Genomic DNA, 25,498 nt, shown 5'->3' with positions numbered 1-25,498 from the left:
AATTAATTCTATGCATACAAAAGTCAGGACTAATGCCCTTGAGATCGTCAATGCTATACCCGATTGCCTTTTTGTGCATACGGAGCACGGTCAGAAGCTTAGAAAGCTGGCTATCATCGAGTGCAGCATTAATGATCACAGGAAAATCCTCATTATCATCAAGAAATGCATATTTAAGGTGGGATGGTAACGGTTTTAGTTCTACTTTCGTTACCTGTGGCTCGGAAATAGAGCAAACAGTTTCTAATACCTCAAAACCATCGACCTTCTCAGCTTCACTTCCATCTAAATCCGAGATCAAGGAATCAATCTCACAATCTCCTTCTCCTTTTCGGGCCTCCAAGGTGAGAGTCGCCAGCAATAGATCATCATACAACATTCTAGGAATGTTGTCTAGAGAAATTTCTTCTGCAATATCAATCCTGCAACAAGTATTCTCAAGCATAGGAGACTTGACAGCATTGGTTAGATTAAAAGTAACAGTATCATCACCAACACTCAAAGTAAGAGACCCAGACTTGACATCAATGACAGCACCTGCAGTACATAAAAATGGCCTACCCAAAATTATGGGAATTTGACTATCCTCCTCCATATCTAGCACTACAAAATCAACAGGAATGTAGAATTTCCCCACCCGGACAGGGACATCCTCCAAAATACCCAAGGGATACTTTATAGAACGATCTGCCATTTGCAACGTGATTTGTGTGCATTTTAGTTTTCCCATATTCAACCTATTACAGACAGAAAGGGGCATGACAGACACACTTGCACCTAAATCACACAATGCTTTATCAATGAACAATGCACCTACATGACAGGGGATGGAAAAACTACCCGGATCCTTAAGTTTGGGTGGAGACTTATTTTGCAATATCGCACTACACTCTTCAGTTAGAGCGACTCTCTCCACACCACCATAATCCCTTTTCTTAGTGATCATCTCTTTCAAAAATTTTGCATAGACAGGAACTTGAGATATTAAATCAGTAAAAGGGACCGTTACCTCAAGATTCTTGACCATTGCCAAGAACTTACCAAGCTGTTGATCGACCTTAGTTTTCTGCATCCGGTGAGGGAAAGGTAACTTAGGCACAATAGGGAGAGAATCAGAAATCTTCTCTTTCCCCTTATTTGCACCAACATCATCAGCATTATCAACTTCCATGACTCGAGGCTCTGCATCAGTTGCTTTCCCTGGTCCATCTGTGTTCCCCTTAGCGAGAGTTGCATCATCAGTGGGCATCGGGGGTCCATTATATTTAGTGCCACTTCTAAGAGTGATAGCATTGGCACTTTCTCTGTTCTGGGGCGGAGTAGGTTGCCCTGGTAGTGTACCCGGTTGCCTTTGAGATAGAGTGTCAGCAAGTTGGGCAACTTGATTCTCCAACATTCTATTCTGATTCTTCAACTCTTTGATGCTTTCATCATGGTTCTTTTGAGCTATCTCTGCGGTCTTCTGCATATTTGCAATGAGCTTATACAGATCACCCATGTTAGGCTCTGGAGTAGCACTGCTCTGAGGGGTTTGTTGATATCCTTGATGCGGGGGCCTATTAAACCCCGGGGGAGCATTATGTGAGGCTCCTTGTTGAAATGGAGGCCTAGAAACATGTGGTTGAGGTGGATGGAACTGTGGTTGCGACCATTGTTGCTGGGGTTGAGGATTCTGAACATTGTTGCTCCGATATGAGAAATTTGGATGATTCCTCCAACCCGGATTAAATGAATTGGAGTATGGGTCATTGGGTTGTCTCTGTTGAAAAGCATTCACTTGCTCCAATTGCGTAGTATCCTGTAAACTATAAGAGCACTCATGACCAAAGTGACCTTGGATGCCACATACTTCGCAGTAAGAAGTTGTCACTGGAGCTACACTAGACATAGCATTGATACTCATTGGGGGTGTACTAGACTGAGGAGCCTTCAAAGAATCGATCTTCAGGTTCAAGGCTGCCACTTGTGAGGACAATAGAGCATAAGCATCGACATCCAATTTTCCCTTCTTAGATGTGGATCTGGTGGTGCTGTAATGGTTGGCAGCTAAGTTGGCAAGAAAATCATAACCTGCATCCACTTCTTTGTCAAGAAAAACACCCCCAGCAGCAGAATCAACCGTGTTCTTTGTTTCATCTTGCAAACCATGGTAGAAAATCTGAACCAAGAACCATTTTTCAATATTGTGATGCGGACACGACCGCTGCAAAGCCTTGAATCTATCCCAGGCTTCTCGAAGTGATTCACCAGGTTCTTGAGTGAATGTAGTTAGCTTATGCCTTATTTCAGCAGTCTTGGTGGGTGGAAAGAATTCTTCTAGAAAGGCCTGTGAAATAGCACTCCACTCTGTCTCCTTGACATCATTCAACCATGTCTGAGCCTTATCACGAAGGCTAAAACCAAACAACATGACTTTCAATTGGTCTTGAGTGACCCCTTGATGCTTGATAGTACCACACAGTTGGTTGAACCTCTGCAAATGGTTGGTGGGTTCCTCAGATGGATGGCCACCAAATTGACTTTGTGAGACCATGGAGATTAGAGCGGGCTTGATCTCAAAGTTGACTGCATCAATAGTTGGCATTGTGAGCCCAGTCGGAACACTATTCGAGGAAGGAACCCCATATGATTTCAGGGATTTAGACATCGTGTGACTCGGTGGAGTCTGTGAGTCTTGGGACCCTGACTGCTTCTTCTTTTTCTGTTGCTTTTTTAGTTGACGAAGGGTCTTTCCAAGATCGGGATCGGGAGGAACCAAGGTACCCGTTCTGGCAGACCTGGGCATAAACAACAACGAAAGAAAACGCAGTGAGATTTGCCTCAATTGGAACTGAGAGTTCCAATGAGACAATGGAAACAGTTCAAATAATCAAACTAAAACTAATAGAATATAGCCGTCTCCCCGGCAACGGCGCCAAAATTTGATAGGCTGTCGTACACCCGTCAAAAATAAAATCCTAACGAAACCTCCTAACAATGTAGTAGGGTAAGCAGGGTCGAATCCACAGAGAGATGGCTATTTAAATCTAGCTTTCAAGGTATGGAGAAACTAACAATGTCACGAAATTTAGGATTCAATGTTTAAACTAAAATAAATAGAAAAATAAACTAAAATATCTAGGGCAACGGTTCACCATATTCATAGTTCAGAATCAATCAAAACATCATCAACAACTCAAATATTCAAATTATCTAGAGCACAAGTTAATCCTACGGTCGGGTCTTAACACTCTCAATTCAACATATGCAGTACGATCGCTAACATAATCAGAATTGCTAGTTGTAGGTAAGCCTCTAAAATTCGATCTTTCGATTCTAAATCCTATTAGCATGATTTAATCAAACAATTGATCAGATTGCAAAGATTAACAATATAAACCTAATCAACTAGAAATATCAATGAATAATCAAACCATCAACAATAATAATAAGGATTCATAATATAAACATGGATTCCCAAACCCTAGAAAGCGAACTACTCAATCATGAAACGAACAATGAAAATCAATTCTAAGAATGAAAACATAATTAAAAGCAATAAATAAAATAAAGAGAAAAATCAATTATACCTCAAAGAATTACATTGATGGAGTATGTAGAAAAACTAGGGTTCATGAAGAAGAAAAGAGAGAAAAAGAACGTGAATTCGAAATCTAGGGAATTGAAACCTCAAGGAAATAAAAGCATAAGGGATAAAAGCATTCCCTTGAAGTATTTATATGCTTCTCAAATTCTAAACAAAATAGGAAAAAATAACAATTACATAAGCTAAGATTTAATTGGACGATCACGAAGACGAAAGCATGAACCCGCGTGTGGAAGTAGTTGGGCGGAGAAACCAGCGGGCCCGCTGGTGGGTCGCTGGTTTTCGCGCCCAAGGGGAAGATTGGGCCATCGTTTTGGGCTTCGGGCGAATCGGATAGTCGAGCCATCTTGTTTATGTCATAACTCTTGTTCTACAATGCCTATAAGGACGTGTGACCTGTCGTTGGAAAGCTCTTGAAGTCTACTTTCTAGCCCAATCAAATTCGTCTCATTCCGACATGTAGAACTTGAGATATCATCAAAAGAGTGAACGCTTGTCCGTTTTGATGCTTAGAAAAATAGCGTTTAGCTTCGTTGTTGACTCAAAATTATCCCTAGAGACATGCAATGATCCTCGAGTCAACATTCCATCCGTTCATCATCCAAATCAACTCATAACACTCCGAAAGCATCCAAATGACCGTAAAATCACCTGAAACATTAAGAAAACACAAACGGGGCGTAATAGAGTACGACAACGATAACTTATGCAAATGTGATCCTAAATGCAACTAAAATGATATAAATGCCTATTAATGCAACCTAAATGCGCCTAAAATACCCTATACAAATATGACTCATCAGGAAATGGTTCATTGTTTGCTAAATAAACTCTTTGACTTTTTTGTGTAAGATAGAACCATTTCTCATTGATGTGAATGAAATCATACATGCTGTAATATGTGGGATCATTTGGTATTGAGTAGTCCATTAAGAGACCAAGTACCCACTTCATCCTTGCCATCTTGCATTCTTCTGAAATGCCTGGATTCAATGGACTTGAATGTGGTTTTATCTGTTTTCTTTTCACCATTCTCCAAACTGTTGTGGGACTCAAATTGAGCATCCTTGCTAGATCAATAATGGTTGTTCTATCCCCCATGGCTATGGAGGCTATAGACTCATATGTTACTTGAATTCTCTTCCTCCCACAGTTGTGATATTTGCTATCATAGAAATACGAATCCATGGCTGCCTTATGTGCCAATGCTCTCTGCCATATTAGTCTAATTGTCTTCCTTGTGTAACCAAACTTTATAACAGCCTGCCTATTTGTCCCATGAATGAGTTCATCTGAATGCTTTTCTTTTCTTAAGAGAAGGAACAACAAGATTTCCAACCTTAATTCGTTGTTAATCCTTGGGGTTCTAGGCTTATGATGATTTTGCTCTGTTTCTGTTTGATGAATTGGAGATGGTGGGAACTCTTGTTGTGTTGGCATGTTCAATCAAACAAAAATGGAACTGAGTGGTTATCTGATATACCTGATGTATGTTGTGGTCCCACTTCACATTCTTGTGCATATTCTTGTCCCACTTCATTCAGATCTGGCAATTGTTGATTTTGCTCAAAGTCCCCTATTTGATGAGCATTTACTTCACTTACAGCATTTTGGGTTGCCTCATCATCATCATAATCTGAATCAGAGTTCGTGCCGTCTCCTTCATCATCGGAAAAACCGAGGAACTCGTCCTCCTCTTGATCTGAAGCCATTAATGTCCCCTTGCTGATTAATTGTAGTGCATTTATTGCCTTTGGTTTTTTGTTGTTGTAACTGATATTAAAACAGTTGGAATTTATGAGGGTTTTTGGGTAGAAATTGTCCCCTATTTATAAAGGGTGGTAAATGTAGAAAGTTTGGAGGGAAAAAGTTTGGAGGGAAAACTTTTTGCTAAATTTCTGTTTTTGGAGGGAAGTGTAAAAAGGGAAGTGGACTTTCCCAATTTGGGAAGTCTTCCCTCCGTTTTTTTCTGTTGCTGTAATCTCATTGGATGAAATAAATCCACCTCATGTACTTTGGTCCCCACTTCAATCAGATTTTTTCTGATTTTTGATTAATTAAATGAAAATATTCCCTTTCCCATAATTCTTTAATATTTTCTCTCTCCTTACTTTAATCTTTAAAAAAGAATCTCTTACACATTCTTACACACAATCATTTCTCTTACACCCAATCATTACACTTATACCCATACAAACCAAGATTCTATTTTTCTTAAAAACCCCCCAAGATTCCAAATGGATACAACATTTAGAAATGGAGGGAGTAATTAGTTATAAATAATAATAATAATAATAATAATAATAATAATAATAAGTATATAATAATATAAATATAAATAATAAGTAATACAATAATAAATAATAATATAAGTAATATTATTAATAATAATAATAATAATAATAATAATAATATTATTATTATTATTATTATTAAGTTAAATTGAATTAAACTGAATTAAACTGAACTGAACTTAATGCTCCTGAACTGAACTGAACTGAACTGAATGCTCCTGAACTGAACTGAACTGAACTGAACTGAACTGAACTGAACTGAACTAAATGCTCCTGAATTGAACTGAACTGAACTGAATTGAACTGAATTGAACTGCCAAATAAGTCCTGAAACTGAAATTAAGCCAAAAAGAACAGGGCCTAACTTTGTTAGTTATGATATTTATTTTCTAGGGTTGAAAAACATGGAAGATTACGAGGAACATCCTGAAAATAATGTTGCATCTTCATCATCATTCAGATCAACTGGTTATCCGTACTTCATAACTGTTGTCAAGCCATCTCACCGAAGTAGTAATGTTATTGTGAGTGACTTTTGAGCTACGTCAATCAATTCCTTCTCAACTAACATACTATCGAGCATGGTCTGACACTTCTGATAAAAGACTAGTTGCTAGAATAACAGACTTTTCAACTTTTTATTTGATAATTATACATACAATGGTAAATGCAGGTTGTTCCAACACAATTTGCAAGGGAAAATGGTCTAACAACAACCTGGTGTGACATAATATTAAGAGATAAGAAAGGGAAATCAAGTACGATGTTACTTTGGTGCAATAGTTCCAACAATGGTACTCATTTTATTTTTGGATGGCCTCCCTTTTATACTTCTAATGGTATTAAGGATGATGCCATTATCTGCTTTGAGCTCATTCACAACGGAGAAATGCCCGTCATGGTTTTTCATAGTAAGTTAGCTATTCCATTTTACCACGTACGTACTAGACCAGATCATCTTGAGCCAGGCCCATTCTTCGAACTAAAAATAGCATATTTTGTGCAGATTTTTAAGCCCTGGACCTGTCTAGCCCGAATTTAAAATTTTGTATTAGTTTTTAGAATTTTAGTTATAAAACTAACCTGAAAGCCCGTTAGTTGGCCCAACATAAGGGGTTTTGTGCGCAAAAAATGACTTAAGGTTTGGCCCAGACCGACATGATGGGCTATTTTTTAATCACGACCCAACCCTACCCCCTTTTGATCAGGTCTAGTACATACATACGATTTCATTTCTCGATCCCTTCATTACAATACTTGATTTGTTATCAATGATCAATTCATAATGTAGGAGTCCAAGGAGACTTGACAGAAGGTGATCAAGAATTACTAGAAAAGGAATTTGCAGCATTTGAATCGAATGGCTGCCCTGCTGGAAATAATGCGTTGTAACCATGAAATTAACAATAAAATAATAGGGAAGAAACACAATACTCAACAATTGATCTCAAAAGCTGTGACGGGTTTTACGCCTGCCCTAAAAGCGTATTTCGCCACCACCGGTACAAGGTTCTCAGTGACGATTGCTCCCCAAGGGTAACACAGCTACCTTCCAACTCTGTACCCCGATTGGATGGCTGGAATTACTTCAAGAACTGCTCAGATCTCTATGGGACAATAATGACAGAGATAATATGTTTTAGGGTTTTTTTTTCGTTTGTTTATGTCTCTGGGTTTTTTATTGGAATAAATAAAGGAGTATTGATAAGGAATCTGGTATAAACCGCAACTCCTAAACAATACTCCAAAAAAACCAATACCCGCGACAACAATGAAACGGCCCCATAAGCATTATCATGATTAAACGGATCCGTATTGCATTAAATTACCAACAATCCCCCACTAATGCATACGGACAAGAGATCTTGAAACCTGAGCAGTAAATGAAAGGTTTAGCGCATAAATGTTAGTGTCTTAAGACTTGAACTAACACATTAGTGGAGCGAGGTATTCAGCAACCAATAAAGTATCCGAAGATTGAACTCTACGACTATTGAAGAAACCCAACACCACACGCTTCACCTTTAGAAGCTTGAAAAATTCCGCGACCGCATGAAACGTCATACGAGGCCAACATTCCCTTGGATTCTAGTGAGTATTATTAGAAAAACAACAAACATGTTTTTCATAGAAGGATGCCATCCCCTCTTACTCACATAGGTGTCTCATCAAGTCTATTTTACCACATAAACCACCCAAAAGGGATATGAAGACATTAAGAACTTTAAACGTCCAACCTTACCCATCGGTATATCCATCACATCCATTTTATTAGAACCACTCGAAGGAGCTATGGATATATTAAGAACATATTGTTCAACCTCACAAATTGCTCAATGTATCTATCACGTCTTCTCATGAAATCACTTAGTAAGTGAAGTCAATGAGGCTAGATACTTTAATCTTAAATCCATCAAGTTCAATAATTAGAACCATCCACACAATAGGACTATGGACTCATAAGAGCAACAAGGATTAACCTTCCCAATCATAAAGCGGTGTATCTATCAAGGCTTATTATAGTACCACCCATTCTAGGGGACCATAAGGCTAGATACATTAAGAGTAAAATACTCAACCTCACACAAAACGGTGAATCCATCAAGTTCTCTCATAGAACCACCCAAAATCGGGCTATAGATTCATTAAGAGCATAAGCTCATCCTAACAAGTGTTTTCCGTAGAAATTGAACACAACATAGATTTAGAAACTCTTCCTCTTAACTAGTTTGACACCAACTCGTGCCAAGACCTTACTTAAAGAATATGTTCTCTTTAATCTCACATACTCAAGGAGGGCATCACATTCACAAATAACTGTATTTTTCTCGTGTCTAAAATGCACGAATGTGTCTCACTTTGCCAATTAACTCATTGTACCTGACAACTCACACATACAGTAACTAGTGAATAACAATATGATGAAAACAGGAGGTCATTACTTACCCCCACAATGACCATCATCCAATAACCCTTTTCTAATTGTATGAATCTTGACTTGTAGGATCCAATGATATTCACCATAATTCATATTGACTCAATGAGCATTTCAAACCTACTCGTTTTATTTGATCCTCTTCCCATTGTACCTTTTGGTGAATAATGAAGATCACTTTCACGCTCTCCACCTATGCATTATAGGATTATCTACAAGGTATGCTTACAGTACAAGCATCATCAAGTCATGAATTAATCATACAATATTAGAACTTCAAGCATGTTAGCATATTCAATTTATGAGAAACTATTTCTAGATAAATTTCCACATTATGCTAGGATTATACAATAGTATAATTGACACTCAATTAAGAATTGGTTCTTACCAAAAATCCTCTACAAACTCAAATGTAGTTAGGACGTACCTTTACCGACTAATTTGTCTCAGTTTGTCTTTTATCTTAAATTGAGTAAATAGAAACTTTAGTTTCATTTAAAGCATTAACGTGTGTGCAATGCAGTAACATTTGACTCACACAAGGCATATGAACACTATCACAACCTACCACATATAGGAATACACACATATGCATCAAATATGCTCATAATCAAACCAATAGCATGAAATTAGTTTAATAAAACTACTCATATCATTGCTTAAGTGTTTGTTTTTCAACATATTCTCCGTTTCTAGTAAAACTAATTTGCCTCAAACACTAACTCACACCCCCACATTGACCAACAAAGTATCAGATAACAATGTACCACACATCAAAGGAGGGGACATATCTACATATTATGTAAATAAGTTAGAGTTTTGCCAAAATAATTTTAGATAAGAAACTTGCTTGACATCAAGCATGATGGATATACTATCATTAATGCTCGTGCTCTCCAAAGTAGTAGACGAGCATCCTCATCTTTATTGCTAGCTCTGCAAACATGTATTCACATTAACTATGCGTTCAAGTATAATGAACATGCACAACCTTGTTAGTGACAAACGCACAAAACCAACACTAACACGCTTGTTAGTCTTCAAACTTTAGTTTAACCCTCACATTTTCCACTTTTGCATTAGAGGACACATAAAATAAATTATGCGAATAAGTTAAAGTTTTACAAAGGTAAATTAAAGGAAGGAACTTCCCTTTTACCGCACAAACTTGTTGGAATGCAAAGGCCGGATGTACGAACTTGACCCTCCTCAACCAATGACTTTATCTCATGTTTGTAAAGCGGGTTTTGCTTGTATTGTCATGCAAATATGTCATGGGACAGCCTACTCCACGGCCTGGGTGTGGCCTGTCTTCTTTGCCGCGAGTTGGTTGTGGCCAGTTTTAACCTTTAGCAGGAAACCTTAAAAAATAACCGCTTTGTACCAGTAGGATTAATGTCCTACTCTCACCATGTCGTTGGCTCACAACCACCAATCTCAAAAAGGCTTAACTGCAATTTTACTATTAACTAGCCGCGATAACAAATATCGAAAACTAAATTCATTCGATTGGAGTGAACATCAAACTCTCCAGAAGAAAGTAACTCCTCTTATGTCAGTTATTGCTTCCAATATCAAGGATTCAAATGAAATACTCTTATGCGTAGCAATTATCATTAGTTACAGTTTTATATTGTTGACAATTTCACATGCCTCCAATTCCTTAGTCCAGTAGGAAACTTTACCCAATCCCAAGAAAATCTAAATATTCCTATTCAATTATGCATGCCAGATACATATACTCCGTAATCGTAATTAATTATACCGTTTGCATAACTTAATATTAACCCTCAAAACTCAAATCAGGGAGTAATTGATTGAAGAACGAAATAAATTAAACTTTGTCTACTGCAACTCAATGTAGCAAAATAATTAATGCGGAGGATTATCCAATTTAATAGGCCATTCAGTCATAGCCAATAAAAAAATTAGCCACACCCCAATTTTTTTTTTTTTTTGTTTTTTTTTTTTTGATTGGATCAAACAAGTAACCAATATCTTCCTCCCTCGATATAAATTGTGAATCGGTAACAAAAAATCAACGGTTACAAATACGCTTCTAGATTGTTGGAAATAATGCGTTGTAACCACACAGCTACCTTCCAACTCTGTACCCCGATTGGATGGCTGGAATTACTTCAAGAACTGCTCAGATCTCTATGGGCCAATAATGACAGAGATAATATGTTTTAGGGTTTTTTTTTTGTTTTTTTATGTCTCTGGGTTTTTTATTGGAATAAATAAAGGAGTATTTATAAGGAATCTGGTATAAACCGCAACTCCTAAACAATACTCCAAAAAACCAATACCCACGACAACAATGAAACGACCCCATAAGCATTATCATGATTAAACGGATCCGTATTGCATTAAATTACCAACATGCCCTAATTGCCCCTATTTCATGTCTATTGTGAATCGATCTAACCTTTACAAGGGTGTAACGGTAAGTCATTCTTCAGTACATAATTGTTGTTTGATTACGCAATTGGGTTAGTGTGATAGGTTTAAGTCGTAAATGCAGGTAATTCCAGCACAATTTGCAAGGCAAAATGGTTTAACAAATAGAAGGTGTGACATTGAATTAAGAGACGAGGAAGGGAAGTCACATACAATGAAACTTAGGGACAGTATTAGGTGTTACAACAAAACGAGGTATAGTAGCAAAGTAATTGCTAAATGGCCTTCATTCTATAAATGTTATGGTCTTAGGACAGGCGATGTTATCATTTTCGAGCTCATTAATAATGGAGATAAGCCCGTTATGAAATTCTACAGTAAGTTACATTTTCATTGAGCTGAGCTAAATTTTGTTTATGCTTCGTTATCATCTTAATTGGTTATGAAATTTTTGTATTTTTTTTTTATTTTACAGATTTACAAAGATAAATTGATCTTCTTATTGATCAAAGTGACGTGAATTTAAGTATTTTGAAACAAGTTCTAAGCAAGTATGCCAATATAACGCAGGGCTAATACGCGTTTTTGTAAGAAATTACGTGTAAGAACTCTAATCTCTTTATAATTAAGGATTTGACTAATTTTATCAATAATTAGGTTATCATTTCGACTTTTGAGTACAATTCAGATATGATTACTGGTTAGTAATTCAATTCAGATTGTCGAGCATTGGACAACTGGACAACAATATTGCCATGTCTAATTGCACATATATGAATGTCTAAGTTATGTATTTATTCAATCAATCCCTCTAGAATCTAAAAAATCAAGTTCTAACATGCAATTCCAAAACATCAACAAACTCCGATCCTTTTAAAAAAAAAACAACTTAATTGACCAAAACACATGAATTGGTTTTAAACTAATGCAGGATAAGGCATACTAGCAATGTGGTTATGAGCCACAGTTCCAATCCATAATTTACCATTAACCTCTCTAACTTCACTCACTAATTGCATGACCACACCTTGTTTATCTTCCAATACATCAAGTATCTTCCCTTCCTCATCGAACAGAGATATAACGGTGTACATCTTCATCCCCATCAACCTAGCCAGAATCTTCAACGGTAGTGGCAGCCGAAAATACATTCGTCTTAACCATGGGTTGTTGATCAGCACCTCTTGTGGCGCGGTCCTGCAACAATCTATGGCTACCCAAAACTCGCCCTTTTCGTTTAGTCTTACGTTGTCTGGAAATCCTGGCAAGTTTGCTACCACCTCTACTTGTCCAGTTTTTGAACCGTCAAGCCATAACTTCATTAGCCTGTGTTACATGTAACAATAACAATATTTCTTAGCATCACCTATAACAAATATTGTCGCAATTTAGAAGGTGAAACATAGTGCACCTTAAAAACACTGGTTTATAATTAAAAGAATATCAGGTTACGTGAAATGAACATGAATATATTTTTTATTTATATTTTTAATAAATAGTGAAATAATATATTTTTTATAACAAAAAAGTAAAATAGTATATCACATGTTATTTTGTCGTAATGTCATGTTCTTGATATGCACATGCTTATGCACATATGTTCTTTAGATGCATCATGCTCACTGTGCACCATGGTCCATAGCCCATGGATTATTATTTCTTGACCGTTCGATAAACGATGCATCATGTGAGTTTGTTTGTAGGATTAAGAGGAAATGATTAAACCTGCAATTAGTAGTCTCAGTGAAGAGGAGGAAAGATTGATCTTTTGATAATTGAACTCCATTTGGAAAAGCCAAACCATTCAAAACCACGTGTGTTTCTTTGGTAAATGGGTCATATCTAAGTAGTCTACCACTTGATTCTCCCTCCAATAATATCAAGAAGTGATGCCTGCAATAAATAAAAATGTTAATTGTAACAAAGTTCTCAATTATAAATGTGAAATATGCAATTTGTAACTTTTCTTATGTTTCAAACCAATGAACAATACTCCTTATACTTCCTTGTAAAGGTTAGACTCGTGTGAAAGCTCTAGTTTTTTTTGGTTATTTCTGCGAGTATTTTGAAATAAAGTAACTCTAGTTTTTTTCGCTATTTTTGCAATTATTTTGAAACAAAGTAACTCTAGTTTTTTTTCGCTATTTCTACATGTATTTTGAAACAAAGTCTATCGCGGTTATTTGTTTTAGATTACAAGTTTACAACTTCAGCACACGACTTCTTATTCCATTATACTTCCTTCGTTCCGCAATAGATGCATCGTTTCTCTTTTGGACACTATTCATTAACTAACTTTGACAATTATTCTTTCACATTATGTAAAACAAACATAGTCAAGTGAGATCTTGTTAAATTCGTATCAATGTGAGGATTCCAAATATCAATTTTTTATAATTTTACTTACATGCAATTAGAGATATTAATTTTCAAAGAAGCATGTTGGGATACGTGAAAAAAGAAATGATGCATCTATTGCGAAACGGATGTAGTAAAGGGACATCTTAAAGTGAGATGAAATAAATGTACTTACACTCTATTATATCTCTTGCTAGTGTCAGTGAAGAAAATGGAGCCATTTTTGTGAATATCAAGATCATTGGCAAAAAGAATGGGCTGCCCATCTACATGAGTTGCCAAAGGAGAAGCAAGCCCACCCTCAGGCCCAACTACAAGAAGCCCATAGTATGCATCAGCAATGTACAAATTTCCAGTTTTTGGGTCGAATCGAAGGCCCAATGGGCGCCCACACAACTGCTCGAACTTCCATTGCTTCGCCGTTGTTGAGTCAACTCCTTTCCCACATAATTCCATTGACCTTTTAAGCATTCATTACCAATTCAATTAGGCAATTAGCTTTCTGTTTTGAGAAAATCTGACTGCAAAAATATTACTCTATTCGTCTCATTTTATTTGCCCTATTCGACCAAATTTTGTGAGAAAATTTTAGTTAAGATAGAGCAAGTAAAATGAGACGTAGGGGGTAAGAGAGTACCATTTCAAACTTTAAAAAAAAAACTCACCAAGTTGACGTCACAGTTGCGAATGTTTCCCACCCGACTCTCTCTCCCATCCACCTTACAACCCGACCATCGGCTAATCCCGTATATGGGCCTCGGCCCAAGTTATCAAACTCTAATGACTCCGGCCCAAAAACTTGATCAACAAACTCCAATTTCCCGTGTTGGCCCAATCGACTTTGGTTGTCTCGAGGCCAATTGTTCATGACTTCCTTGTAAGGCGCAATTTGATTCTTAACGGGCTTGAATTCATACCCACCCAAAGGACCCAACTCAAACGGATCCATTATAATGAAGCTCAATATAACAACTAATACGAGTAGAAATGGATGTTGCACCAACGCCTCATCTTTAAGTGCATTTTTCTTTTCCATTTTTGTTGATCTTACTTTTTTGGAACTTGATGAGTCTTTTGGGTTCTAGAAAATAGAAAAAGAAAAGAACAAAAGACGAAAGAGATAGATGTTATGCAAAGAAGGTGAGAAGATGAAGTTCCATTTGGTAGGATCGATTTAGAAGAAGAACATGTATTTCTTGTGATTAAGTTTTATAGTTGGTTGTGGGTTGAAAGGTAAGTTTGTTTATTTTGATCTGTTGGCCAATGACATTTGTACTGTTTATTCAACCTACATTTCATATCAAAACAACATTCATAATCAAAGTTATCAAAATCTTGTGATGGTCACCCTTATATATATATAGGGATTTGTTTTTGTTTTCTCATATACGTAGTAGTAAGTAAATCTTATTAATTATATGAAGATATATGAAAATAGAGAAAGGTGAAACCAAAGTTTTGTGAAAGTTATAATGAAGTTACCCTTGTATAATTTGTTTACTTTAGACATGAGTTTGTTTGGGTTCTTTCCATGCAATAAGTACATGATTAAGTATATGGGAAAAGGAAAGGGATGTTGGGGGTGTTTATATGTTAAACTAAATCAAGAGGCCTTTGTATGACAATTTTCTACTTTAAATAGAATATTTTAGATAAATTTCTGGAGTTGAACGGCTACCTACTTTTTATAGGTAATTATCTTTCTTTTGGTGAAAGATATTAACATAGTAACATGCAATCTTCATATGAATTCGATGAAATAAAATGATGTTTATCTTGACGATCGAGTAAGCATACCCAATACAAAATTTATGTTTGTTTCTTGAGAAAAGCAATCTAATTAATGTTTTTAAAAATATAGTTTGAGAAATGTACAATTTGTATGCTTAAAAGCATGTATGTGGTTCAACAATACACCTATTTTCCTTTAGGAGGGTAGAAACTTTCAAATTTATTTTATATGTAAACCTCATATAAAGAACTAAGTTCTATTTACATTGTTTTTAATGTTAAACGAATTTTTTGGATCAATTACCTATTCGGATTGATCTCGGCCGAATGTAAAGCCCAAACACTATGTAGTACTTTCTTAGGAACTGCAATAGCTCTTTCTTAAAGGATGGAACTCGAGACCTATGCAGAGAAAGTGGGGGAACATGTACATACTATTGGACGAGCTGAGTCCAGTGGCGGTGGCAGGAAATATGTGTTAAGGGTTCGAAAAAATAAAAAAATATGTCATATTTTTGGTGCAAAACGTACATTAGCAGATTGTACTGATTTTGTGTGTGCAAATAACAGGTTTTATACGTACCGTAGTACATAAGATAAATAATTTTAAAAAAAAAAAATCAAAGAAAATGAATAAAACAAAAGCCATTTTTTTTCTAGAGCGCGCATTAGATAATTTCAAAGTTTGAAAGAAGTATAGTAATAGGAATGTATAAAAATATGTATTTGTAAAAGTTTAAAGCTATTGCTAAAGGGGTGAGAAACAAAGTATTAATCCACCAAAACAGGAAAGGAAGAAAAATAAATAATATCAATCAAAAAGTTTATCTCGCTGGAATTGAACCCACGCTCATTCCTTGTGAGTTTACTGCACTAACCAGTGTTTCAGCATTAATTCTTTGCTTGTTGATATCTCTAAATTATACATAACCTATTTTCTAGTTTCAGAAACTAGTTAATGTTTTTTTTCCCAATATGGGTTCAGTTGAACCCACTGAACCCATACCGGAGCCGCCACTGGCTGAGTCACACCCTCAAAAATAGTCATTAGCTTTATCAAACCATTATTTTTATCTAACTTAATTACTAACTCATCAATTCATTCATAATGTAACAATCTCATTACTTATCATTATGTAATCTCATTTATGCATGTCGAATAACTCTATATACACATCTTTAGTAATATCAACTACCTTAAAAAAAAACTACATTTTAAGTGAACGCCCTGAGTTACTGTATTAGTAACATTTATATTATTCTTATTTAAAAACGTTATTCATCATATCAATTCCTTTTTTTTATTACATTTATTAGTATCGATCTTTTTTTGCAATAATTACATATAACATGTTATAGTTTAATGATACACACTCTATTATTTAAACGTGATGTCGGAGGTTCAACCCTTATACATGCTCAATTTCTATATTTTAAAAAAAATGAAATTTACATAAAATGAAACACTAATAAGCAGCGCGCTACGTGGCACATAAACTTCTACAATAAAATTGTATTATTTTATGAACTAGATTATATCCCGTGTACGCACGTATTTTAATCGTTTACAAAATATTTAACTAGATTTCCCCCAAACTATTGCATAATTATAAAATTTTGAACATACTTATTTAAATTTATTCATCTAATACGGAGTATGCATATTCTAAATGCGTAATATGGTAATTTGACCAAAATATTGAGTGAACATATTTTCCTTTATTAATGTACGGATCGAGACGAATAAATTAAAACACGTAAGAAAGAAAATTAACAAAATAAATCGAGACGAACGGAATAACAAATAGGGACTTGTATCCGGTAACACAATACTCTCTTTTAAAAACTTATATACTTCGTAAGACGGTCTTAGGTAAAATACCAACTCTTACCAAATAGTTATATTTTTTAATCAAATAGTTACTCAATGTGATTAAATAGTTATATTCTACCATTACGGAATATTAAATTACGCTTTATATTTAGGGGTTGTTTGGTACAACAAAGGGAAAGGGAATGCCATCAAGAAAGGAAAAGGAATGTAAAAGTGTTTGATTTTAAAGGTTGTTTGTTTCATAAAATAATTCCCACGTACTATAGTCCTTCACTCAGGAGTCACGACTTTGCACCTCCCCCATCCCCCTTCACAGGCGGCAGCGCCTCCCTTCCCCACTTCTCCGATTCTCTGGCGTCTCCCTCCCCCCCCTTCTTCGGCGCCTCCCCTTTCCCTCAACACCAGGTAATCTGTTTCTCTCTCCTCTCATCTCCTCTCCTCTCTTCTCTTTTAGATCTGGTGGTTGGGGTTGTTCACGGGTGATTTTCGAGGTCGTCGTTGGTTTGTTTTTTAGGTAGGTGTGATGGTTTTGGGGGTGGGTGGGTTGTTTTTCGTGGTGGCCGGGTTTTGTGGTGGTTGGCCCCGACGAACGATGACAACACCGACGAAAATGGCAACTCCGACGATCTGATGAGGGTGGCATGTGGTTGTGGGATGGTGTTGGCATGGAGGTGTATCGGTGGTCATGGTGGATGTGGGGGTGTGTTGATGACTTAGGGAAAGGGAATGGAAATACCATGGGGGTGGGGTGAATCAGAGTAGAGTCATTTGGGGGTAAGGAGGGGGTAAAGGGGGTGATTAAAATGACATAACAAACAACAACAAAGAAAACTTGCCAAATTCATTCCCATCAAGGGCGGAGAGGCTCATATCAGATATGTGCCTCTAAACACATATGTGAGGGTACGGTGTTAATTGCACCATTATTTTAAAAGTGTCATTTGAACTTCTGAATACCATATTTGAAAAGTGAGTACAATATTTAATCTTATGAGTACCATATTTGAACTTATGAGTACATAACTCAAATCTCATTTCCTAATATATTTTATCAGTTTTATTTAATTATTTACTTTTACCTTTTTTAATTTATGTCTGCTATATTTTTGTCAAAACATATATAAGATTGGAATATAATATCTCGTCTGCTGAGGCAAACCGATCCTCACCAAAGTCGCCATACTATGGATTAAGACTCACAGGTAAATAGAGCTGTCAAAACTGACCCGACCTGAAAACCCGACCTGAACCGACCGAACCCGTAACCGACCATGACCCGAAATTACGGTAAGACAGGTAACCCGAAACCCGACCTGTACCCGACCCGAAAAAACCGATAACCGATTTTAACCCGATGTTGTAACACCCGAACCCGAACCCGACACCCGACTCGAAAATGACAGATAACCAAACTGACCCGACCGAACAATGACCCGAACCCGATTCGATACCCGACCCGATGTCAACCCGAAACCGATTGTAACTCGATGAAACCTGCTATTGACCTGACCTGCGACAACCCGCTACCCGATTTACCCGAGTTATCAATGACACGATCATATATTAACTTCAACGATAAATCTATTTTAATTATTTATTGCTAGATACCGAAAAATTTAACTCTAAAAAAAGTTAAACAAAATTTTTTAGAATATAAAATAATTAAAATTTATAGGTTAATTATCAGACCCGAGTTTGACCCGTCCCTGAGAGTGACCCGACCTGAATTCTATTTGATTTGATTATTATCCGATCCAAACTAAGACCCGGACCCGAAAATAACTGTGTTGCAAACTGACTTAAACCCGACTCGATAAGACCCGAACCCGAAATTATCTGCTACAAACCGAATTAAACCCGACCCGATAAGACCCGAACCCGAAATCAAACCTGACCGAAATGTGACCCGACCCGAACCCGACCTGAACCCGACCTGAACCCGGGATAAGAAAAAACCCGACATGAACCGACCTGAAATCGATCCGACCGAACCCGAACTCAACCCGGGATAAGAAAAAAACCCGACATGACCCGACCTGAAATCGATACAACCGAACCCGAACTCAACCCGGATGGAATATTGACCCGACACGACCCGACCTGATCATGACCCGAGACTCGGGATGACCCGATCCAAACCCGACCCGATGACCTATTTTGACAGCTCTACCGGTAAGTCGGTAACCAACTGTATACGGATTACGGAGTATTGGCGTATTGCCCTTGTGACATACTCCCTCCGTCCCGGAATACTTGACCTGTTTTCCTTATCGGGCCGTCCCTTAATACTTGACCTGTTTCTAAAATTGGAAATATTCTTACAATATTATATTATTTCTCACTCCACCCCTATTAACCCACCTACCCCCTACTCCATACAAAAAATAATTAAAAATTCAACCCCTACTCTCCCCCAATCCCACCCATTTACACATTTCCCACTAACTACATTAAAATAATACCCCACTATCAACTACTACCTATTAAATTAAATAAGTCAATTCAAGTCCCTTAAACTCTATGCCGGTCAAACCGGGTCGAGTATTTCGGGACGGAGGGAGTAGGAGTACTCCGTATAAACTATAAAGTTGTACGCAACCCAAAAAGAAAAGAAAAAAAAAACATTCACCGAAGTGACTTCTCTTTCGGCTAAAATTTGAGGACTCAGAAATCTGTGGTCCCCAATTATAATTCGCTGCTTCCAAATTAATTATCCTTAATACTTCGAGTTCTTCAAAGATCAAACCTTTACTTCTATGATTCTATCTCTTCCTCCGGAATAAACCACAGATTATTCCTTTCTTTTTCCACAAATTTCTGGGTTTGCTGCGATTTTTAATTTTAAAGGAGTCCGACTACTTTATTAAACATTAAATTAAAAGGTCAGATATTTGTTTTCTTATGATTCTGATTATGTTAATTTTGTTAATATTTGATCATTGTTTGGAAATTTGAAATTTCTTTTGTTTAAAGATTCTCTCATAATTGTTGTTTTTGTGATCTGGGTTTTGCTTTTTTGTTGCTGTAATTTGTTCATATTATGTGGTAATTGCGCCATTAATTGTATATAATGGACTAATCTTGTTTCAAATTTTGTGTGTAAAAATATTGCTTTGATTTTGTTGGATGTTTGTTTTTAGCATAATGAATAATTTCTTAACTTAGAATTATTTTAAGCTCCACCTACATGACATTTATTGGAAGTGTGAATGGAATAGGTGATGCTAAAATTATGCAAATTTGGGCAAGCAGTTTGAACTAGTCTACAAGTATCTAGTTTTAATGGGCACTGAGTAAAGTGACTAAGAAATAAGAATATGGGAACAAAAAAAAAGGAAATGTACTTGTAATAGAATTTAGTGAAACATATGAATTGATTCATGTGTCTGGACTCTGAACATTGCTGGGGCTACAATAACGCCTTGACTGTGAGGCCCTGTTCATTTCGGATAGTCTTTAATGACTGAGAAGGGAGGAATTCATGCTCCTTTCACCCTTTTCCCGTTCCCTTTCTTATCTCAATCCACCTAATAAATTAGATATCCAGATGAGGTTATGTAATCTATCAGTAATCCATAGGTATAAAAGCGATAAAGCAATGACATTAGCTGATTTGATCTTTGTAGATACATTTATGATTTTCTTTCTTCTTCCCAAACCCAATTCTTTGCTTCCCGCGTCTAGCAGCATGTGCGGACTGAGGCTAGATCATCAAACGGGGACAACTGTGTATTTATGGATCTTATTTCTTAAGAGAAAAGTGCAATTATATTTCACCACTTTGCTCATAAAGAAGGAGGTTGGGCTTGGGATCATGTTAAAACTATCTGCTTCTGCAGTGATAGTTTATCATCTTTATTCAAGATCAAATTTTCCTTCAACAGCTATTCCTGCTGACTCTAGGGCTCCGTTTGATTTGGTGTAAAACGTTTTCAGTGCAAAATGATTTTCCATGGAAAACATTTTCAAGGGAAAATATCAAACTAGTTTTCCATTGTTTGGTTCCTCAAAATAAAATGGGAGAAGATGGTGAAGATTGAGGGGAAGAAGGGAGAAGGAGGAAAGGTGGAAAAGTGGTTTCCTCCCTTTCAAATGGAAAAGGCATTTCCACCTTTGAGGGAGTTATGTAAAATCAAACCAAACAACGTAAAATAATTGAAAAGGGGAAAATCGTTTTCAATGAAAATGTTTTACACCCTACCAAACGCAGCCTAGATCTTTCTTTTTGCTTGCTTGTGAATTTAGTTATGTTCATATTTATATCTAGATCGATTGTAAACAAAAGGGGCGACCTCTAATATGGAGCCTCCTTCCAGGACTCCCCCCCCCCCCCCTCCGGATGATGAGAATATATTTGCTTATGAGACAATTATAATTTTTGTTTTGCTAAACTTAGTTTTCATTGGGGAAGGGAAAAAACTTGGAACATTGGATGAAATGACTATATTCTTTATTAGCACTCTTTGTGACAGATATATCTTTTGAGGTGTTGCCTTATTGTCTATCTACAGTGTTAACTAACAGTCTTTTTGACAGATAATCTTTTGCTGTAATGGCTATGCATGATGATAATGATGAACTTGAATGGATGAAAAGCATAAAATCTGAAGGTGCTGTTCCTTTACTCGAACCTGAAAACTGTCCCAATGGTTGGGCTTCTCCTCCCGGAGACATATTTAAAGTTAGGGGTCCAGAATACTTTACAACTAAAGTGAAAGTTCCCGCTGGTGAATATCTCTTGAAGCCTTTGGGATTTGATTGGATTAAATGTAATTCAAAGATTTCTGAAGTCTTAAAAGATCCCAATAACCGCATCAGGAAAGTACTTGACAAAAAATTTCCAGAGGGAAACCGGCCTTTTGTTTGGGCTTTTAATCTTCAAGTTCCAAGTAAAGAAAATTACAGCGCTGTGGCATATTTTGTAGCTAATGAACCGTGCCTAGAAGGTTCTCTGATAGACCAATTCATCAAGGGGGATGACCGGCTTAGAAATTCAAGGCTTAAATTGATTGCAAATATCGTAAAAGGGCCTTGGTTTGTGAAGAAAGCGGTAGGAGAACAGGCCATTTGCGTAATTGGACGAGCTCTTTCCTGTAAGTATTGTGTAGGAGAGAACTTCTTAGAAGTGGACATTGATATTGGATCTTCAGTGGTTGCTAATGCTATCGTTCATCTTGCCTTTGGTTACATAACATCACTAACTGTTGATTTAGCATTTCTTATTGAAAGTCAAACGGAATCAGAACTTCCTGAGAGAATTCTAGGGGCTTTTAGATTCTCTGAACTTAATCCTGATTCAGCCCATTTATTTGAAGCAACATCTGGTGCTACTTCACCAGCACCTCTTGGTACGAGTTTCTGGAAGTCACTTGGACAAGGCTTTTCCAATCTTCTTCATCCAGGCGCTAATGAAGCTGGTGCAGTTTCTGACACTCCACAAGTGAATGGAACTTCAGATCAGAATGACAATGATGAAAACACAAAAAAATCGTAAGTACACAGTGTGTTAAATATAATTATTATATTACTTGAGTGCATTTGACATCTTTTATCCCTTTACATAGGAATGATAGAATCAACTGCAAAAATACGATAACTTACTCTCCTCTTCAAAACAGACGAGGCATAGCTTATGCAGATCTACTATGTTCTCTAACCATGTTTACTTAGTAAGGAGGTTTTCAACAACAAAATCTCTTTACTTCTGCAGCTTGTACAATGCTGCTTTTCTACATAAATTGTTATATACATCTATATGTCCAATAGTGAATGAGGAATTGCTGATTCCTTATCACAATTTTTTAATTTTGTTTGAGGGAATTCCTTATCACATCAGAATGGCTAAATTCAGGCTCTTTCTGAAGTTGTTGGAGAATTGGTTAAATTAACAGTGGTGTAGATATCTGTTTCAAATATTCACACTTGTTCTTACCAAAAGAATGAGAATTAGCGTAAAGAGTTAGAGTATTTTAATAGGGTGCAAACTAGATGGATGATTGTGATCGTTGTTGTCTCAAGCATAGTGCTGATATTTGTAACTGATCAAGAAGCAGAATTTTGTAATCTAGGACATGCATTAAGAAGAGAGGCGTTTGTCCTACTAGTAATCAAGGATGTGTTAACTTTGTTATATTCTGATTGTTTGGCCTCAGTTTTCATATGGATGTACTAATGATGCACTATCTCTCTAATACACTTACAACTAAAATGTTGATTGCAGATAATCTGGCAGTTTTGGGGACTGCAAGCGCATTCCATCCAATAATCAGAACAGTGACGGGACGAGTTATTTCATATTTGATTTTACGTTGTCATTTTCAGTATCTGACATGTGAGGGCTACTTGTGTCTTTGTTCATGCTGATGAGGTAGTACTGATTATTTTTCATGCTTCAGTCACTTCCGGCACGTCAGAATATTTCATTCATTTAGTTAGTGTAGGATACTGTAGCTACAAACCTTTAATTGCTCATTTTTATGTACAGGTAAATATAAAATTTGTCCATACAAACACTGCTTATTACTTGATTTCTTGTATTTTAGATTGTCTTCCCGATTGTTTTGATCCGTTTACTGAGTGAAGGCTCACATGAGTTTCTGTTGTCACTTGGTTGTGAATTGTGATTTTCTTCTGACGAGTTGCCGGCTTCCAGTTCTTGCAATGGAGCGGGAATCTCGATTCTCCAACGCCTAACTTGATGCCAAAGAATAACAAGTAGAATGGTGTAATATAATGAAATTTGTAAAGCCAAGTATTGTAGGAACGAACTACTGATGGCATCTAAATGTTTGAATTCTTTCCAAGGTTGTTCATACTTCTAAGCTTTTTCCTGTGCTGAACAATTTTGAACCTCTGAATCTCACTTCTACCTGTTAGCCAAAAAATTTACAACCTCCGCAAAGGAAGTATTACATCATTTAGAAAATGAGGAAGAAATATTGCGAAAATAAACCACGTTTCTATCTCAGAATAATATGCCTATTTCTAAATTTAGTAAGTTCAGTTTTGAAGTTTCTCGTACTATCTTAAAATGATAACCTTGTAAGAGTAGAGTCTCAAGGAAAGTAGAATAGTATTATAGGCTTACAGCTAAATTCCTTCAAAAAGATCCCGAATCATATGTAACTACTCCGTATTTAAAAGTTCCTTCAAAATGACCCTGAATCAAACGTAACTACTCCGTATTTAAAAGTTCCTTGAAAGGCCGAAATGGTCCATAGAACACACAACCTGATAATGGGTAAGCATTTGAAGCATCTATCTGACCTAAAGGAGCAACCAGCATTCATAAACTACTAATCCAGATCACTGATCAGAATTCATCACCATGTTCAAGTGGGACAGAGTGACACACACATCAATCTAAATACTGGATAAAATCCAAAAAAGTCCCAACCCACCAAAAGAGAATTAGAGGAGAGAGAGAGTAGTAGGCCTAGTAAGAGTTGGTAATGCCATTCAGAATTGCACCCCAACTAAGCAGTGAGAATGAGAATCGTTGGTTCAACAAAGCGGGACAGACTGAAAGAAGAAAGCGAGGGTGACGAAGACAAAGAAACAACTCACAAAAAATGCAAGACAAACAAGTCCATGAATGATCACACAAACAAAACTTGGGTGATGAAGAGCTAGGCAACGGCTAAACAATAAACATCACTATTAAAACCTAAAGTCGTCGTTTAATCAGACCAGTTCATTTTCATATGTTCCACATCCACCAGAGTTGAGTTAGACCAAAACCAAAAAATGTATCAATATCCAGGACATGAAAAAGAGACTGGGATATGGTCAAGTTTTTGACACAGACAGATAGTCTTTAGGAGACGAAGCAAAACTAAACGTCCTGTTTGTTATGCTAAAAAAACTCTTGAGGAGTATCATTATATTGAATATCAACCACAACACAAGACACCAAGAAATACGTCAACAATCATTTCTCTATTATGATCCTAGCAAAACCAGCCAAAATCAGAAACTTTAGAGAGCACAGCTTTCTCATTAACATGACAGAGACACAAGATATTAACCAAGATAAAAGGCGCCAAGGGGAGAGGGGAAAGGGGGGCATTCTTCTGCATAACTTCTGTTCTACTAAAGGTTCAGAAACTTACTAGTACAAAAGTAAGAATGAGTACCATCAGAAGGTGAAGGTATAGAAGAGGAGAAAAATGTATCAAAGGATTTGATGATGGCGTGTTCAATCACCTTTATTGAAATACCTTACTATGCTTAGTATTCCAAACTAAGCAACTATTTTTATGGTAACATGTAGATCAATCATGGCAATAATTAACTTCTTTGTAATGTAATAGCAAGTCCTTTTTCTCTCTGAAGATCTGTGTTATGTTATTAACCCGCAA

The 25,498-nt window shown here is 36.6% G+C and overlaps 2 protein-coding genes and 1 non-coding gene across 3 annotated transcripts; 2 read left to right on the top strand and 1 right to left on the bottom strand.

Moving 5' to 3' along the window:
- The first annotated feature begins 2,180 nt into the window (after window positions 1–2,180).
- On the top strand, window positions 2,181–2,286 carry LOC130471124 (small nucleolar RNA R71). Its single transcript, XR_008931793.1, has one exon. It is a non-coding gene; the product is annotated as a small nucleolar RNA R71 (small nucleolar RNA).
- A 9,703-nt stretch (window positions 2,287–11,989) lies between these two features.
- Window positions 11,990–15,103, bottom strand: LOC110805815 (protein STRICTOSIDINE SYNTHASE-LIKE 13). Its single transcript, XM_022011427.2, has 4 exons — window positions 14,239–15,103; window positions 13,749–14,033; window positions 12,941–13,108; window positions 11,990–12,541 (listed from the first exon to the last, which is right to left on the bottom strand). The coding sequence occupies exons 1-4, from the start codon at window positions 14,607–14,609 to the stop codon at window positions 12,133–12,135; spliced, it is 1,233 nt and encodes a 410-aa protein (XP_021867119.1). The 5' UTR covers window positions 14,610–15,103; the 3' UTR covers window positions 11,990–12,132.
- Window positions 15,104–19,762: 4,659 nt separating this feature from the next.
- Window positions 19,763–23,730, top strand: LOC110805825 (protein ENHANCED DISEASE RESISTANCE 2). Its single transcript, XM_022011436.2, has 3 exons — window positions 19,763–20,020; window positions 21,675–22,628; window positions 23,359–23,730. The coding sequence occupies exons 2-3, from the start codon at window positions 21,691–21,693 to the stop codon at window positions 23,360–23,362; spliced, it is 942 nt and encodes a 313-aa protein (XP_021867128.1). The 5' UTR covers window positions 19,763–20,020; window positions 21,675–21,690; the 3' UTR covers window positions 23,363–23,730.
- Window positions 23,731–25,498: the final 1,768 nt, after the last annotated feature.

Source organism: Spinacia oleracea, chromosome 3, assembly GCF_020520425.1.
Source record: "Spinacia oleracea cultivar Varoflay chromosome 3, BTI_SOV_V1, whole genome shotgun sequence".
NCBI classification, from domain to species: Eukaryota; Viridiplantae; Streptophyta; class Magnoliopsida; order Caryophyllales; family Amaranthaceae; genus Spinacia; species Spinacia oleracea.
This window is presented reverse-complemented; position numbering and strand designations above follow the sequence as displayed.